A 19,249-nucleotide genomic window follows, 5' to 3' on the forward strand; every position below is an offset into this window, starting at 1 on the left:
AGCTGTGAGATGTGCAGAATGTTCAGTTTCAGATTCTGTGAGGACAATCAGCCCCTTGTTCTTCATGTGAAGAGAACAGACCCTCTCGTTTCCACTCACTGTAAACCCATCTTGCTTAGCTAGTGTTTCTATGGACGTAACTTTCCTAGTAACAGAGAGTGAAGTGCAAATCAGCTAGAAGGGAGACACCTAGTGGCAGGAAATTTAGAGAGAGTTTCCTAAATCGGCAAAATTTTTAATTAAAGTGCATTACATATTTGTCCAGAATCACATGCTCTATTAAACAAGCCTAAGTTGTTTGAAGTTAGTGATCATTTAGCACTACAAGCATACTTGGATGGCCACAAAATAATGAGCCTATGAAGAGATTCATCTTTTTGCCTGCATGTGAAGTAGCAGTAAGTGTATTGCTGATCTGATCGGAGCACTGGCTCTACCTATAAATTACAACCCATTGCCCCCTCTTCAGCAGTAACTGACCAGATGAATAAAAGGAGTAATACATGCCTTACCGGTTTGCAGTTCTGGTGCCAACCCTTCCCTGGTCCTGTACTGAACTCTATTTTTCCAGGCCCAGTAATATGTGGGCACAGCATGTGACTGCTAAAGTCAAACAATGGCTGTGCGCTGATCTTAGTGGTGCCCACATGTCATTCCTGCAGTAGTCACATGTCAAAATGTGACCACTGAAGCCAACAGACACAGATCAACAGAGAAGCAATGGCACTGCAGCGGCAGGGGTCGGGAAGATGAGTGTTACACTTTTTTTTTAATTTGGCATCAATGTAAATACCCATGGGATTGGAGAGCCCCTTTAACATTTTAGGTTTAGTCCTTCAAAGCCTCTGCCATGACAACAATAACATGTTGGCAGTTACTAGAGTTACCAGTCCCAGGGGGAGTCATGTAAGTTTTCTTTTGAGAGTTAAATACTAAGGCAGTCCAGATTCTAATAAGGAAAAACATGACTCACGGCAGCGGTAAAACTGATGGGTGCACAGATGTCGTGTTCTGAATAAGCACTTGCAGAACCAGAATATAGAGTTAGTCGTTCAGTAATGATAGCTGTGCAATAGGCCAACAGACCAGCGTTGCTGTAATTCCCTCGCCTCCTTTTCTCGGCTCACTTGTTTTCAAGCAAGATCAACACATAGTAACATCAAAGCAATCCCAACCTGTCTACCAGTGCATTTAATCCAAGAAGCAGAAATACAGTCACTCTGCAAGGGCACACATAAATCTGTGCCCTACTTGGCTTCGGAGAACCTTTGTATTGTTGTAGATGGGATTACACACATGCTGCAGGCATTTCAACTTGGTTTTCTTCCCAGTAAGATAATAGTTGACATAAGAGCCAATGCTTCAAGCATCTATATATAGAATGCAGACACAGTTTGGCATCCTTATGTAGTGAAATTAATGTATGTATGTATATGTAATATATAAATAAATATATATTTAGTTAACAAAGGTGAAAAGGTAAGTGTCATATATAGGGGCCCCCTAAAGTGCACAGTCACCATTTAACAGCATGTTATTTTCAGAGGGTTTTCTCACATTTGGTGTTTATCACCTATACACTTTGGTATTGGCATTCACAGATGAGGTTATCAGTATGTGATATGTGGAGGTTTGACACTTAGACTCAAATCAGCTGTCCTGGAAACCTCCAGGCACCAGAAGCTGCGGTAGTGAACAGGGAATGCATGAACGCTGCTCATATTAAAGTAATAGGAATGGTGGTTCCGGAGAATCGCAGCACCACTCCTATTACTGGTATAGAGGAATCTGAACACGCTCCCCGCCCACTGCTTCAACCTCTGGCATCTATCGATTGCTGCTGCAGCAGCTGATCTGTGTGGGGTCCACGTGTCTGACCCTAACAGATCACATGGTGATGACCTATCCTGTGAACAGGACAACAGTATGGAAGCTGTATTTGGAGCCGGAAAACCCCTTTTAAAACAAACTTTTCATTGAGTTAAAACTGGGGGTGCAAAACCATTCTAGTGATCGCTGGTTACATGATGAATCTTCATTATGGAAAAAACCGTTTCCATCCAACATTACATAACAAATTTCATAATAACAGGAGCTCTGTTACTCACAGGGGTTGTCTGCTTTATAATCTTTTTATTCTTCTTTAAAGTTTTGTTTATTTAATAGGCAATCATACTGTGTGTATGTACTCCTCTTCGCAAAGGGACCATGGGAAGAATATGCATATCTGTCTTCCGTGATTCCCATGGTCCCTTGCGAAGTGGAGTGCTAAAGGCTTAATAAGTCTCCACACACCTATATGGTGGTCTCTCCCCAAGGAGTGACAATATCCCCTTAACCCTGTCTAAGTCTCTCACCTCTACCAGGTTATAGTCCTCTCTACTTCGAGCTGACGAGATGCAAGTACATCGAAACGGCCGTCCTCAATTGAGAGACTATACCTGGTAATAATCCCAGCGTCATTGCAAAACAAAGGCCTCTTGGAAGGTCGAGCATGATGCTAAAGGGAGCAAACTTTTATTGGGTTTCACTGAAATTCTGTCTTCCTAACTACATCAGGGAAGACAGGCTTGCACATTCCAGTGAGCGCCCTCTATTGGTTTGCAACACTAAGGCAGCAGCTGACTTCCTAATTACATCATGGAAGACAGATTTGCATATTCTTCCCATGGTCCCTTGCGAAGTGGAGTGCTAAAGGCTTAATAAGTCTCCACACACCTATATGGTGGTCTCTCCCCAAGGAGTGACAATATTCCCTTAACCCTACTTTTAATTTAATCCTACATTGGGTTTCCTGCCCACATTGGGTAGATCATCATGTATAATGCATATAGTAATACCCTATTATGTAAAACAAAAGAACCACCAGTTGGTGCAGGTCACAGTTTATAGGAAAAGAACTGGACATCTCCTTAAAATTCTGGCTGCACTGCCTTATATGCATATTGTAATACTCTATGCAACAAGCTCCCCTAGTGGTGGCTACAAGCAGTGACAAGTTTATATTTAAAGGGTCAGAAGCAATTATGACCCTCAACAATTGCCAGTGCCAAACATTCTGCCACTGCATTCAAAGCATGTAGTAGTATTGAACATATCTTGTACTTCGCTGTGCCATCCAGTCCCATAGACTGTGTATGTAGCAGCAGAACATGTGCTTGGCCACTGCTCCATTAAAACATCTCCTAGTTATGGTTTTCTGGGGGTCATAGAGAATAGAGGTGCCCTGTTCTGTCAGTTGTTGGGGTTCCTAATGAATAGTATTTGCTTCCAGGTGGAATACCCTCTAATGCAGTCTGTGCAGGGGATCCTAACTTAGCTGTTTGTACCTGCCAGAAGTGGATAATAAGAAATTTATCCGAACATACGGTAATTTTGAACATATTACTAAAAAAAAAAAAAAAAAAAAAAAAAAAAAGTGTTTTAGGGTGGATGTTCACTATAAAGAATAATCACATGCAATTGCATGGATGTGTGGTAGTAGGAGATCGTCCATAGCAAGCAGATCCAGCTTGGCGTCAGCTGTGACTAATAATGGCATGTAACAAATACCTGCTATACGACTACACTATTGAGAAGAGCAAAGAGGACTCATGTAGCAAAGGTCCTTGCGGCAATGACTCCTAAGAACAGGAACCTCCCTTTACATGGGCGCTTTGAATGAGGGGGGTCAATAAATGGGTGCAAAGTACGGCCTCCAGATACCGTACAGCGAGAGCTGCATTTGCTTTTAGTGCTATTCTTGTGTTAGCAATGCCTAACAGCTTTTACACTTTTCTTCTAGGTAAAGAAAACACTAGGGATTTGGATGACATATTATAAGCAGTCTCAGCCTGGCGGATATTTGCGTAGTGTTAACTTAAACATCTGGCATTTCCAAGAACATAACACGTTCTGGTGAACATAGTCAATCTGATTTGTTTTCAGCGTGGCTCGGTTAACATGGCCGTACATACTGCGTGATATTTATTTCAGTATTTGAGATAACCCAATTTCTGTGTTTCTTTTTAAGACCATCCTTCTGGGATAATCCTCCCTTCTGTTAAAAGCCACAAGTATTTTCCAGAACACACATTTATTACTGGAATCCGTACCTTGCAGAGCAGCAGCAGACAAATCAAATTTCGTGTGGCTGCGCCCCCTCTGCCACCAGCACAGTCTGTACATAAAGAGAACTGAGGGGGTGTTGTGGTGGCAATTGTCCCTCTGCTTCTCCTATTTACTGAGAATAATCTTCACATTCTGTATGTATAGCTATGAAATAAGATCGGACAGGCTCAAACACTATACAAAGACACAATGGGGGAATTTATTAACCCATCTATGCCAGTTATCTAAAATGAGGAATAAATCAAGTGTACAGCATTAACGCCAGTTATCTGAAAAGAGGAATAAGCCTGCCACACAACATCTATGCCAGTCTGTTTCTGGAATTTGCACCATAATCCTGGCACATTTGGAATATTAAATCTGCTAGATTGACTATAGTGAGTAATAGGCGCAGTGTAAAAATACTACAGATCTTTTATTTTGTAGAAAACCTCTATTACAAGGGTCAGCAACCCCTGGCACTGGTGCCAAGGTCAGGACCCCTGGCATTTCTACCTGTCATAGGTTTTTCTGCAGTCTTAAACACATGACGGTGCTGCCCCACGTGGCAGTCTCTAATAGACCATGAAAATAGTCAGAGAACTCCCCGGCCCTGACGCGCTGGCGCACCAATATTCATGATTTGACTGATGAGTTGTTTCAGGAGGTTTTGGAATCTCCTCTTTATGTTTCTCCTTCGGCTAATAATAAATTGGTACAAATTTTCATTATACACCAATGCTACCTGACCCCGGTCCGCTTACATAAGATGGGCCGTCTGCCTAGCCCGAACTGTCTTAGATGCCCGTATCCCCGTGCAGATTTTTGGCATATGATGTGGGGCTGTCCGGTGATTCAAACCTTTTGGAGAGGAGTGGTTGACCTTCTGGCAGATGTCTTGGGCCGTCCTGTCCCGTTTTCTCCTGAAGTCTGCCTGTTTGGTGTCTTGGAGGAGGAGTTGTGGCAGCATCACATCCGAATCTTTCTCAGAGAATGCTTGTTTTATGCTAGGAAAGCCATCGCCCTACGGTGGATGGCCCCTAGATCCCCATCTGTGCCTCAATGGCGGAAACTGGTTAATTCGGTTCTTCCATTTAACCAGATTATATACAAAGGGAGGGGCTGTCCCCAGAAATTCCACAAAGTTTGGGGTCCGTGGTGTGACTCTCCTGTAACCCAATACTCTGCCCCCGTGATGCGCTCGGCCCTGGACGCCCTCGTTTCATAAGCGGGGGATACTGCCGGTTAGGTCCGCGACTCCTCACATAGTATTCATATGTAATCTGGTTGGTGTGACTTGTGATACTATGCTCAGAACTGTGTTGCAATCGGGGTGGTTGGGTTGGGGTCGGGATGAATTAGTGCTGTGGCATTGTTTCTGGTTAACTGTATTTTTTCTTGTGCTTATATTGTACTTGTGTTTTTCTTTTCCTTGATTGCATTATCTGCTTTGTTATGTAATCTTCAATAAAACGAGTTTAAAAAGAAAATAAAGAAGAGGATGCACTGGGTGGGTGGGGGTTGGGCTGAAGAGGGGACAACGGCACCTCAAGGTCATCTCTAGGATGAGAAGACAGGTAAGTATGTTCGGGTGTGTTGGGGGACTGAATTAGTTAGCTGGCTAGGTAGGTAGGTAGATAGAGCTAGCAGTCCGCGGTCTAGCTAGGAAAATGGGGGAGGGGGTTTGAGGAAAGAAGTGAGAGGTTGGATCTGAGGTTGGATTTAAACAAATGCAGAGGACACCATGAGCTCCCAGAGAAGGCTAGAAATCACTCAAAACCCTGCTAACCCATTATTAGCCCATAGATCTTTTTTTTGCCCAGAAAACCCCTTTAAGCTTATTGCATGGGACACTGACTACTTTTTCTTTTGATTCTTTTTTTTTTTTTTTTTTATCCCCCCCCCCCCCAGAACCTGACCCATAACAAAAAAGGTTGCTGACGCCTGATCTATATGGATCAGAGGATCAGTTTGAGATTTAGGAGGGTTGCCAGGCTTACATAAAGGTCTACATACATTACCCTAGTATAGTCCAGTATGCATATGAGGGATAAGGATGCTATAGATTTGCCGTTGGTATATTTGTAATAGTCTAAAATTGAGGTTTCAGAAGTAAGGAGGATACTTGCTGCCTTTAAGAGGTTATCCGGGATTTGAAAACATGGTGGTTTTCTTTCAGAAAGAGGTCCATATCCACTTCTCAGGCAGTGACATCATGTCCATTGGTCATATGGCCATGCTACTGCTCTGTCCTGAGAAAAGGAAGTGGAGAGATTTCTGAAAGAAAGCAGCCATGTTTTTCTGGATAACCCCTTTTAAAGCGATCCTGTTAGGTGAGTTTTGCTGCCTTATCTGTGAGCAGGGTATTACCTCCGCCAGCTCCAGTTCTTAGCAACTGTTAATTCCAGCGCAATATTAGTAACATTATTATTATTTTATTTTTTTAAAATTTCCGTTTTCTGTGCATGTTATGTGGGCTGCCAACTTCACTGGGCTGCTGTTAACCACATTAGCCACGGACTATAGGCATAATAGTCTGGAGTTCTAGGTATGCTTTGAGGTCATTGTGCAGGTAGAGGGAGTAGATCTGTTGTCAGTAGTGGTCCTTATCTACAGTGCTGTGAAATAGCATTTTCCCTTTGCATATTTTATTTTGTTTTTGCAAATTTGTTGCACTTACATTTTTCATATTATCAAACCAATTTCAATGTATATTTAAGTATGACAAAAAAAGCAAAAACAAAAGGAATCTGTAAGGGGGCAACTACTTTTTCACAGCACTATATATGTAGGAGAGGCTTGTTATTGTAATCCTGCCTGTACTTACAATGAGGTGACTGCTAAGAAAAAAAAAGTCTTCTTTAAATCTGGAATTACCTGCCTTTTATTAGGCTTGGTGGCCAGAATAAATACCAAAAGAAAATTGCATTTGATCCCTGGCTCTAAGCAGCTGGGTAGCTTGTGATCAGCTGATCGTCTGGAAACCTGTTTACAAGAAGGCATTGTCCAAAGTGGACTATCCCCAGATTACCAGAGATTATGGAAAGAGTTGATGTTATGATTTTGTAATTGGTGTACACTAATGATATTTGTATTTTCGGTATTATAGAAGTGTATACGATTTTTCATGCTTCTTTTTAAGAATGGATCTTGTGGGATCCCCTGAGTTATTTGTCATCTATTTCATCTTTTTTTGTTCTATTCTAAATGAGATTAAAGGATCAGAAATAACGGGAAGGATTAACTGGACCATGCAAACGCTGCCGGGTCCAGTTGATCCTCTTAAAACATCTTATGTGACCTGTAGAGCAGAGCTCAGCACCTATACAGTAGCCATTGGGCAATATCAGTGAAACTAGAATGTAGATGACAGATTATCAAACAGCTTGGAATAATGGAAAGGAATGAAAGGATCTTCTAAGGGATTATTTCTGCTCACTCACTGGTAGTATATTAGTTAAGGGTTTCTATACTCCAACATATAACACTGAATAACCATACATTGGCACTTGCCAGCCATAGACTGCCATGTTATAAAGGAAAAACAAAATACTGTTGTGTGTGTGTGTGTATATATATATATATATATATATATATATATATATATATATATATATATATATATATATATATAATTTTATTCAGTAATACAATATATACCTATATTTGCATTCTTTCTCTATCCCATCCACTGACAAAGTCCATTTGGTCTTTGAAGGTGGTGACCTAGCTCCTAATAGTCCACAGTGTTTTGTCTATCTCTGCCCTATGAGATGAAAGTAACCCTGTGTATGCTGAACTAACTTTTGTTAATTATTTTAGTACCAAGTGGGTCAGCTCTACTCCGTAGCAGAAGCCAGTAAGAATGAAACAGGAGGAGGTGAAGGTGTAGAAGTCCTTGTAAATGAGCCCTATGAGAAGGATGGGGAGAAAGGACAATACACACACAAGATTTATCATTTACAAAGGTAACTTTTTTTTCTAAATCAAATTAAATGAATATTTCATAAGTAGAGAAACATGGCTGCTTTTTACAGATGAACTTTCTTCATGATGGCTCATCGATAAAGGATTGTTGGGGATCCAACATCCGTGGTAGCGAGCACTTTGACCTCATTAAGGTTTATAATAAACTCCTTCTATTTCATAGCAGCCGTACGATGTACCGGTCACTTCTATGAAATGGTGAAGAGGTCACTGCACTGCATGAGTGAAGCAGTCCCTTCATACAGCTGATCAGCAGGTTCCTTGTATTCCTACATATTTTAGACTGGAAAGCCATTCTGCTTTAAAGGGAATCTGTAACCAGAAATGGGCATCTTAAACTAAGCATATGGTCAGTAGAATTCAACATTGCTTTCCTTTTCTAAATTCACTCCATCATTCCCAAGTAATTTTTATAAAAATTAACTCCAGACTGCCCGCGCCCCCTTCATGTTGATTGGACGCATTGTCACCGTTAATGGGAAAATGACAAGGCCAGGTAGTGATTCCCGAGTCTCGCTTGGCCCTATATTCTCATGATTGTGCCGGGATTTTCATTATCAGTGCTTGCGCACAACCACTGTTTACCGTTCAGACAGGAGCCGGAGTAGAGAGCATGTGTCCCTTTAAAGGAGTTTCTGGGATCTTGATATTGACAGCCTATCTATATTGTAGGATCAGATCAGTATGGTTAAACTCTCAACAGCCCTTTCCGATGAGTGTTTGAGCAGCAGTGGTGCATAAGATTCCAGTTTCACCCATTTATGTGATTCGGCTGAAGCTGCAATACCATGTACCCCGGCTAGTAGATGCCATGTAGACACGTAGCATTGTAAGAGGCTACACCTTTTTAACTATGAGAACTTTAACTTTGGGGTATACCAATAATGGTAAACCGTGACATTTTCGGGCAACTAATGTCTGCTGTTACCCAGTTGCAACTAATGTTCGTGCCATCTACATGTCAGATAGCCAGACCTTTGTTAGGCAAATGATCAATTTCAGATGACAAAAATCTAAAGTGTATGGCCGGCTAAAGTTTGCACGGTCTAAAACTTGAACCGTGAATCTCTTTTACATCCATATACCCCAATGTAAATTTAAAAAATTCTTGTGGTTGCTATATTTGCTTCTCGTACATTTATATTAATAGAGACTGTATTTTTTTTGTTGCTTCATGAAAAAGTCCTGTCCCATTGGGTGTTTACATTTTTTAGATAATTGCTGGTATACAGCAAATTTGTGGAGATCTTGTCTGATTTTTTTGTCTTTCTTTGCAGTTGTGTATAAAGCAGTCTTTGAATTTAGACTTTCTTGAAGTCTATGTCTACAGAACCTTTTCTCTGTCTCTTATCTACAGCAAAGTACCCACATTTGTAAGGATGCTGGCGCCTGAAGGAGCACTAAATATGCACGAGAAGGCCTGGAATGCTTACCCCTACTGCAGGACCAGTGAGTATTGAGACTGTCGGCTGATGAATAGCAGTCCTGTCTCTTATTAACAATATACTGTATAGTCGCACAGTTTGTTACAAGTCTGCAGATCGTCTTTTCACTGTGCCGGCTCATTGCTCTAGTTGTGACATTGTTACCTAATCTGCATGTGCTTCTCACTTGCTCTGGTCTTCTACATGAATAATGTAGGCCATTCTGACAAGCATCTTGTTACCTAGGTTGGGGGAAGGCAAGAGAGCTAAAGAGATGCTAAGTTGGCACTAGTTTTCTCTATTGGTCTCTCTGAGGATATCTCCTTGCATGTTGGTATCCCCTGACATATTCGCTTTAAAATGGAACAGTTTGCAGCGCAGTTTTTCTTCAGATCTCGATTTAGAGCTTAGGACAATAGCCTTTAAAGAGTCACATATAAAATTCCTTATGCATCTGTACATTACAATAAATGGGTAGCCTGCGAAGAACAAGCATACATATTGTGACTTTAATTAATACTATAAATAATTTTACAAATTTATTATTTTTTTCTTAACTTGTGGGCCGTATTCCAGCCTCTATATCCGTAGCGTAGGCAAGGCACAGCTCCACAACCACACCATGTGCTGCTGTCTCTCGCTTATGAGTTCCATCATGGTCCTCTCCTTAACATCCTAAGCTCCCCCTTCCCAGAAACCTCATGTACATGTAATAGATTCCCAGTGCCGAATCCATCCCACGGACATCAGATCTTCCAGTTCTACAAGTATATAACCTCAGAGGGTTGAAATAAAGAATTAAAAAAAAAAAAAAAATTGCTGACAAGCTGTCTGTGTAGTTTCTCCTTTGCTTGCCAGAGTCGGAGACTGTCATTACGCTTACTTAGCGTTTCTCTGACCAGGAAGACTCAAGCAGCAGTCTACTCACCAGATCAGGGAACCCACCATACTGCCAATGAAGAATGGCTGAGCGGAGATAGAGAGGGGTGTTTTTTGTTTAAACTGTTAACATTGACAGAATACAAGTGTTATTTACAGCGACTGTATGCAGTAAGCGATGGAGATGCTGTCAATATGCCCACGAGCTTATTGTGAATGCCGCTCTGCTCAATCCTATATTATTCGGATGATGCCCACAGGCAGTGAAGAATTTGATTATTCTGCCGCTGTCATGTCCTATTAACAGGTTTTCCTGCTTATAAAGGGTATGATTCTACTTCGGGATAAATTAACTGCTACAAATGCATTTAGCTAATGTAATGTTTCTAGCGCCTCCCAGGTATCTCTGCTTTACTCAGTATTTGTTACATTGTTTAACGTCACCCTCCGGATCCCAAGAAAAATTGCACAATATATGCATAATGTTTTGTTAAAATATTTAGCGCCCTCCTTTTTAATGTTTCTGGTTTAGATCTACTGTTTTCCCGTTCACTTTTCATCTCTGTAAAATGGCCACTGTGTTATTGGACTACACTCTGGAAAACTGTCTGGTGTAGATGGGTGTAAATGTGGCGTATAGCCCATTCTGGTGCCAAAAATAGGCTACATTCCCTGTTTTGTGCTTCCCCATTGTTAGTATAACTGTTTAAAGGGATGTTTCAAGATGTGATATTGATAGCCTATCCTCAGATCTGTAGGGTTCTGACCCCAGACACCCACACTGATCAGCTGCTGCTCAAGAGAGTCAAAGCTGAGCTGCCTATTTCTGGCTCTATACGACTGTGACCCCAGCAGCTGATTTGTGTGGGTTCTTTGTGTTCAACCTCCACCCCCGGTATGATACCGATTGCCTATTCTAAGGCTAGATCACCAGTAAGTCCACCATTAAGACTTCTTCCGCATGGCAGAGCCTAGCACGTGTACCACTCTATGGTGTCTCTTTATAGGATGCTATATGATTTTAAGCGAACAGGGGATGGAGTCCCGCACAGTCGCACAACACTAGTGTGACCACAGCCTTAGACAGTTTCATTTACTTGTAATATAAGTATAGTACTTTGGAGTATTATGTATTCTTTGTGGAAACTAGTCTGTGTCTGGTTGGTTTAAATGACATATAATAGTAACCTTTTTTTTCTCTCATTTTCTTTCCATGTGTCATCTCGCAGTCATTACAGTAAGTACAGTATTTTCCTCAAATACCATATTGCTGTTGTGAAATATTGCCAGTTTTGTCACAGTAAATATAAAACGATTACCTAGCTGCAGGCAGTAAAAAAAATCCCCCCCCCCATTCCCAAGCAATGGGGCCAGGATGTCAGCACCCGCCATGAAGTGTCAAGTGTAGTGACCTCAGTGTTGTTGACACAAGTGACAGGCTGTGGTAGTCACTTGTTGACATGCCACGTCATCACTAGTAAAAAATAGTGGCAGAGAACCAAGGAAGCAGCACGGGATGGTTAGTAAAGTCAATAGAGTATTACTACTTTTTTGTGGGAAGTGGAGGTTAGCTGTGTACATAGATATTTGTTGGGGTTGATAAACCTTATAAAGTGCTTTCTGAATAATAGAAAATTAAAAGTTAGATTGGCATATGCAAGGTTACCTGTCAGGAGTACTGTTGGGGAGGGGGTCGCGTTCCTCACAGCCCAGCTAGACGGTCAGGAACGCCCTTCTGACTGTGGGCAGAGATCGATACCTTTATAATAGCACCGATCTCTCCAGCCCCGGGACACATAACAGGAAAGCCAACAGTGGGCTGAATTCTAGTGGTATATAAAACTGCATGTGCCTATGAAAGGTCCTCTTTAATTAGTCATAGTTGGTGGGGAGCAGCTTCATCTAGTCCCTTACCATGTGATGACACCCTGATAATCCTACCGAACTGCCGGCCTCTCATGGTGTGGTGTAGAGTAAATTTGAAATGCCAATGTAGGTTTCAAAAAGCTTGTAACGTCACTTTCAGGAACAGAAATCTTAGTAGGACACACCATAGGAAAGTTCATTTACTTGATGCTATACATGCTGGGGTAAGTTTAGGGTAGTGTTTCCCAATGTTTTCAGACTCAGGGCACCCTTGGAAAAAAAAAATAATTCCTTGAAGCAGCCCTACCAAATAATTATTACTAACAGACAAAAACACTTCATGCACATAACGTTACATGAAGGTATGTGGCCAACTACAGTGTTTGAGGCCCCCTGGAAGGTTTCCAAGGCACCCGGGGTACCAGTGCACTCCTTTGGGGAATCACTGGTGTAGGGTGAATAAACTCCTGATGGTGGAGGATGAGCAGAGCCCCATTTTCCCTCATTTTGTTTCTACCATAATATATCTTTCTGTTTCTAATCCATGGAGGGCAGAGACCTCAGAGGAGCTGCCATGTTACATAACACTTGCTCCAGTTGCTCATACCCTGGGCTTGGCTGCTGCTGGCCATCAAGGCTTCTAATTTATAGGGTGCTCAGTAGAGAGCTTCCATATTGTATAGTTGCAATTTGATGTTATAGTAGCACTGCTACAGTATATAGTCCATATTACTTGGCTCACATGGGGTATCCTACATACACATGCTGCCCTCTTCCAGGGAAAGCTCCCATGGCCCAAGTGTGTATATGGTATATATACTTCAATCACAGAACAGTGAACAGCCCTTAAACATTCAGTTTTCCATGATCCACTACAAACCATTGGTGGCCGATTTGGCCATGTGCTCACATCATGGCCATGTCTATCCTTGCCCTAATGCCATTCCGCGCAGACACAGACACAGAAAAGTCCATACAAGAATCCAATACAAGAAAGACAGAATAGAACGGCACTGCTCTAATTTTATATCCGTTATATACTATAAACCATATGGTTAGCACTAAGAGGGATTCTTACACATAATGGTGGTGCTCTCCCCATATACAAAAAACATCCAAAACTATTCTCGAAAAAAGAAAGGGGGCACTCACAAGACATGGAATAAAGGATTCCATTTTATAAATATTTGGAGAGCCCCCCCTTTCTTTATTCTTATGTAGAGACCAGACACAGAAAAGCTGTGAACGTCCTTTGGCAAGTTTCAGGCCTGTCTTGCATCAGACAAAATTGTGAAGTCCTTTAGATGGTATTTGACGTTTTGCAGATTCCTTCGCTGTCTCGGCCAACTCAGTGACCTTTTACTGCTGCTCTAGTACACAATGCAATGAGCTGTTTATGCAATGAATCCAGAGCAGTTCTCTCATTTTAGTGCTTTAGTTCCTTTTTTTTTTTTACAGACAGGAAAGTTTTCCCAAGGGGCCATTTTGCTGGTGGCTCATTGGGGAATGTGTCTGTATTAATAGCTTTACAGCTTGTTGTAATTATCCCCATGAATTGCCGTCTGCACTATTAACCATCATTTACTCATGGCCTGGACTGTAAACCATATCGCAGATCATAATATTATTATGAAGAGTAAATAACAATTATTCACTGGAATGAGAGGTATTAAATATACATTACTCGTGCCAACAAATGGTTTTCATAACAATGTAGTCCCAATGCTTTTTGTCGTAGTCAGCACCATTCATTGCACGCTCCCAGGCAGCATTTAATATTTTACTAGTAAATCTTAAGTAGCTAATAGTCTTAGCACATTAAGGAGTATTGTACTATCGTGGCTGAGATGATGGACGCCCACAACTTATGCTTACTTTGCAGAATGAATATATGAAGGATGACTTTTTGATTAAGATTGAGACGTGGCACAAGCCGGATCTGGGTACACAAGACAATGTAAGTGGCAAACACAGAGCCTTTTCATTATTGTCCCTATTGCCATGGGAATCCTTCCACTCATTATCTACTAGATGTATTTTCAGCCTCTATGAACACCGGAGGCAAAGCCTGCAGTTATATGATTTTAATGTATTTTGCAGGAATTAGATACTTCTTAGCTATTGGCATATTTGGGCCACTAGTCATGCAATATAAGCGATATATGTGGAAGAGGGAAAGAAACACAGGGTTATGTTTTGATATTACCAAGTACATGTAGATCCCCCTTAAAGGGAAAAAAAAGAAAAATAAGTAATTTTCTTAAAGCAATCCTCCAGCTTCAACCCAAAAGGTGTATCCTGTATAAAAGTTTTCAAAGGGAATCTGTCACACTGAACATGGTATTTGTTCTACAGGCAACTTGTTATATAGCAGGAGGAGCAGAGCAAGTGGTTTCCCAAAAACTATATGACTAATCGTTTCTGGTTTAAAACTCCTTTTGGGCTTTGGAGTCCAGTGGGTGATCCTACTGAGTGACAACAATCCCTATATTAGTGAGCATACAGAGATCACCACCTACTGGACATCTGAGCCTAAAATGTGTAGAGGTATATATCAATCTACTCAGCTCTTTAACATGCTACCTGCAGACACCATCTTGAATGTTCAATACCTATGTTCACCTGGACTCTGAACAATAAAGAAGGGAAATCCTGGTATCGAGGTGGTATCGTCACTAAGCATTTCTTTTTACCTTGAAGAGCACTGTTGGCCTGAACACCAGCATTGGTACTATTGATACTATATAGTCATAGCTTGGAGACCTTCTGTGGTGACTGTTACCATTTGGAAAAAGGTAGGGGTACTACGAGCCATAGATAGTTTAGGAGATATAGCTAGTGTGGAGGTTTACAGCTGAAAGGTTTGCATGTGTTTCCATTTATTTATTTATTAAGCTTTCTTGTATAGCGCCATCATATTCCACAGCGTTTCACAGACATTGACAGTCACTGTCCCATATAGGGCTCACAATCTACAGTGCCTATCAGTGCCTATGTCTTTGGCGTGTGGGAGGACACCCACTCAAACATGGGGTGAACATATAAACTCCTTGCAGATGTTGTCCTTGGCAGGATTAAGACCCAGGACTCCAGCGCTGCAAGGCTGCAGTGTTAACCACTGAGCCACCGTGCTGCCCGGTAGCTCACTCCATAACGGAGTGCCCTGAAGAGCTGCTAGATTTATACCATTAGTGAGCTCATCCCATATAATATATCTACAAGTTGATGTGCTTGGGTGAAAAATGAGGGGGGGGGGGCACAATGCTAAACTATAACTCCTCTAACAGAGTGAAGTGGTGGTTAGCACTGGAGTCCTAGGGTTGAATTCGGCCAAGGACAACATCTGTAAGGAGTTAGTTTGTTCTCCTTGGGTTTGTGAGTTTCCTCCCACACTTAAGACGTACTGATAGGGAATTTTAGATTATGAGCCCTGCTTGGACAGTGTTTACATTATCTGTGAAGTGCTGCGGAATATGTTGGCGCATTTCCTGCAATGAGAATATCCCTTTAACGGTGCATAATATGTTTATGGAGTATGTTTGTCAACATCTCTCTTATATGAGGAATACTATTGGGTCAAATACAGATATATATAAGCTCCTACCTATTATTTCTATGTCTTATTATCCTGTAGGTGCATAAATTAGAGCCAGATATCTGGAAGAATGTGGACGTTGTGCAAATTGATATTGCCGATAGAAGTCAAGTTCTAACTAAGGTTGGTGCAAAAGCTTTACTAATGTTTAGACATGACCAAGTCTCTTATATGTTACTAGCTTTTACCCGCGACTTCGTCTGCGGTGAATTGAGTATTGGGCGGACACAGACGTGTGAAACTGTAAAAGTGCTTTAAAAAGTTTGGTGGGCTAGCAAATGTGATTTGATGTGTTATATTGTGTATTTTGTGATACAGGCAATGTGATGTGCTATACAGCCTGTGTACAGGAGTATATATGTATCAGGTACTGTATATAGCAGTGATAGGAGATACATGTAATATATAGTATATACAGCCTGTGTACAGGAGTATATATGTATCAGGTACTGTATATAGCAGTGATAGGAGATACATGTAATTATATAGTATATACAGCCTGTGTACAGGGGTATATATGTATCAGGCACTGTATATAGCAGTGATAGGAGATACATGTAATATATAGTATATACAGCCTGTGTACAGGAGTATATATGTATCAGGTACTGTATATAGCAGTGATAGGAGATACATGTAATTATATAGTATATACAGCCTGTGTACAGGAGTATATATGTATCAGGTACTGTATATAGCAGTGATAGGAGATACATGTAATATATAGTATATACAGCCTGTGTACAGGAGTATATATGTATCAGGTACTGTATATAGCAGTGATAGGAGATACATGTAATTATATAGTATATACAGCCTGTGTACAGGAGTATATATGTATCAGGTACTGTATATAGCAGTGATAGGAGATACATGTAATTATATAGTATATACAGCCTGTGTACAGGAGTATATATGTATCAGGCACTGTATATAGAAGTGATAGGAGATACATGTAATTATATAGTATATACAGCCTGTGTACAGGAGTATATATGTATCAGGTACTGTATATAGCAGTGATAGGAGATACATGTAATTATATAGTATATACAGCCTGTGTACAGGAGTATATATGTATCAGGCACTGTATATAGCAGTGATAGGAGATACATGTAATTACAATGTGATGTGTTGTATTGTGTAGGTATAGTGGAAAGCTATATGTAAATGTGAGTGAGTAGAGTGAGGGCTACTCCTGAGGTGACAGTAAGGAGTGTGCAGGCAGGTTGAGGCAGGAAATGCCAGGCAGTGTGTGTGAGTCTATAGCTGGGGCTAGGAGTCCTGCTTTTGTGAGTCTCCTGCTAGGAAGCCATGTTGTTTAGTGGCACCAAAAGTAGCCTGTGACTCAATCCTAAGGGAAAACTATGTTTGTGGAAAATTGCACGCAAATCCGTCCAGGCGTTTTAGCGTGATTGAGGAACAAACATCCAAACTCACAAACATCCAAACACACAAACTTTCACATTTATAATATTAGTAGGATGTAGTCTACCTCTATGTTTTATGAACAGATAGTAGATTAGCTGTTCCTATTTGGCTGAGTCTAGATGCGGTGAAATATCTCACATTCATAATGGATTTCTATCCTAGACATCAAGAGTAAAATCTGCAGTTAAAATGTGCAGGATTCTTCTTTTTGTACACAGAAGGTTTTATCCAAATGTATCCTCTTGTATTATTTTATCATTGTGCACCACTATTCAGCCACAGTCTGTCCTGCCAGAAGTTTCTTTGCAACAGCACCTGCTGTCATTGATGCTGCCATGGACAGCAGAGATGTCCTTTTCATCTGCAGATAAGGACACAATGGTGATTTCTCACAATTATAATATGGGAAAAGTTGTGCATCTACATTACTGCTCAAAGTCCTGTAGGTCTAGTGATCTGCAGTGATGACAGCTTAGGTATCTAGTATGCCGTCATTTTTATGTCACACAAACTACCTCAAAAAGGTAGACCATCTGGTGTGTATAAACGCAAAACATACGAAAAATCACCAGGCATAAATTAATGCAAAAATACACAATCTTTAATTAAATAAAAATAATTTAATATATTTAATTTATAATAATATTTTTATTTAATTAAAGATTGTGTATTTTTGCATTAATTTATGCCTGGTGATTTTTCGTATGCTATGCCGTCATTTTTGCCCTGTTATTTTATTTGCGATGGGGTTTGTGAACATGTCACTTTTACAGGCGCAAACATCTAAAGTATATGTGCTTTACTTGTAAAACCACATCTCAGTTTTTCAAGCTGTACCATTAAAGGTTCATGTAAATACACCCTAAGGATTAGGCCCCAAGTAGCGAAGCGCAGCAAAAAAAAAAAAAAATGCTGTGGAAAAAAATGTGGTGGAAATGCAGACTCTGCAAACCTTCTGCTCCTATTATAACTATATGGAAAATGCAGATTTACAGAAAGGCAACGGTTTTTGATATCGCTGGATTTCCGCCGCAGATATTTTTCTGCAATGTGTGGAAGCGATTAGCCAGAATCTCATCCAGTTGTTACTACTGTACTGTAGTACAATTCACAGTACTGTAAAACGCAGCGTTTTCGTAAAGTGGGGCGTCAGCCTAATAGTTTGAAGATCTTATGCGATAGATACATATCTTTTACTTATTTATTTATTTTTATATATAATCTAGGATTACAAACCAGAGGAGGACCCTGCAAAATTTAAGTCTGCCAAGACTGGACGTGGACCCTTAGCTCCTGATTGGAAGGTCAGCTTTTCTATATCATGATTATAATAATTATATGCAAAGTGGTCATTAAGTGTTGCTGGACATGGACTGATGAGTAGGCCAAAACAGATCAGTAAGTTCACATCTACCATCATAAACAAAAGCCATGCAGCAATGGTAGATTTATCATGCAGCAAAGGCACCAGCTGCAGCCAATGGACCCAATAGCATGCAACCCTGTTCTCTGGTACAATTGTAAAAACCTCGTCACATCATTACCATTGTAGTGTTTGGGAAAAAATGTTTACTAGGCGGTATTTTCCCAACTCTTATTAATTTCAGTGAAGGATCACAGGCCGCATTTGCCAGAAGATTCAGCATGACACTTATTTATTCTATTAGATAAAAGAGGGAAAAAATCAGTGTTTATTTCCCATTGATTTGAATGGAAGAAGATGATTTTGAGGCAGAATCTGTCTTAAAATTAGCTCCAATTTCCTGTGTGTGAACATATCCTTATTTTGCTACAGTTGGCTCGAGTATGGCAGAATATCTGTGCAGTTACCGTATGTGGCCTAAGTACAGAGTTCATCATGTGACTTCCCTAAAACCTTCACTACATACTTATTGAAACTCATAGTGTAATATCGAAGCTTGGCATTATAACAAGCGTTTACTCCTAAATTGGTCTAGATAGGGGTATGGCTAAGGAG

At 40.7% G+C, this 19,249-nt stretch overlaps 1 protein-coding gene across 1 annotated transcript in view; it reads left to right on the top strand.

Moving 5' to 3' along the window:
- Nucleotides 1–19,249, top strand: part of PITPNA (phosphatidylinositol transfer protein alpha) — a 59,335-nt gene that overhangs the window by 19,422 nt on the left and 20,664 nt on the right. Inside the window, exons 3-8 of the mRNA XM_075263914.1 lie at nucleotides 7,912–8,057; nucleotides 9,434–9,525; nucleotides 11,609–11,616; nucleotides 14,128–14,202; nucleotides 15,880–15,963; nucleotides 18,498–18,575. Coding sequence (XP_075120015.1) covers nucleotides 7,912–8,057; nucleotides 9,434–9,525; nucleotides 11,609–11,616; nucleotides 14,128–14,202; nucleotides 15,880–15,963; nucleotides 18,498–18,575 — 483 coding nt within the window. The remainder of the gene's footprint in view (nucleotides 1–7,911; nucleotides 8,058–9,433; nucleotides 9,526–11,608; nucleotides 11,617–14,127; nucleotides 14,203–15,879; nucleotides 15,964–18,497; nucleotides 18,576–19,249) is intronic.

The sequence above is a fragment of the Leptodactylus fuscus genome, chromosome 2 (assembly GCF_031893055.1).
Source record: "Leptodactylus fuscus isolate aLepFus1 chromosome 2, aLepFus1.hap2, whole genome shotgun sequence".
In the NCBI taxonomy this organism is placed as follows: domain Eukaryota; kingdom Metazoa; phylum Chordata; class Amphibia; order Anura; family Leptodactylidae; genus Leptodactylus; species Leptodactylus fuscus.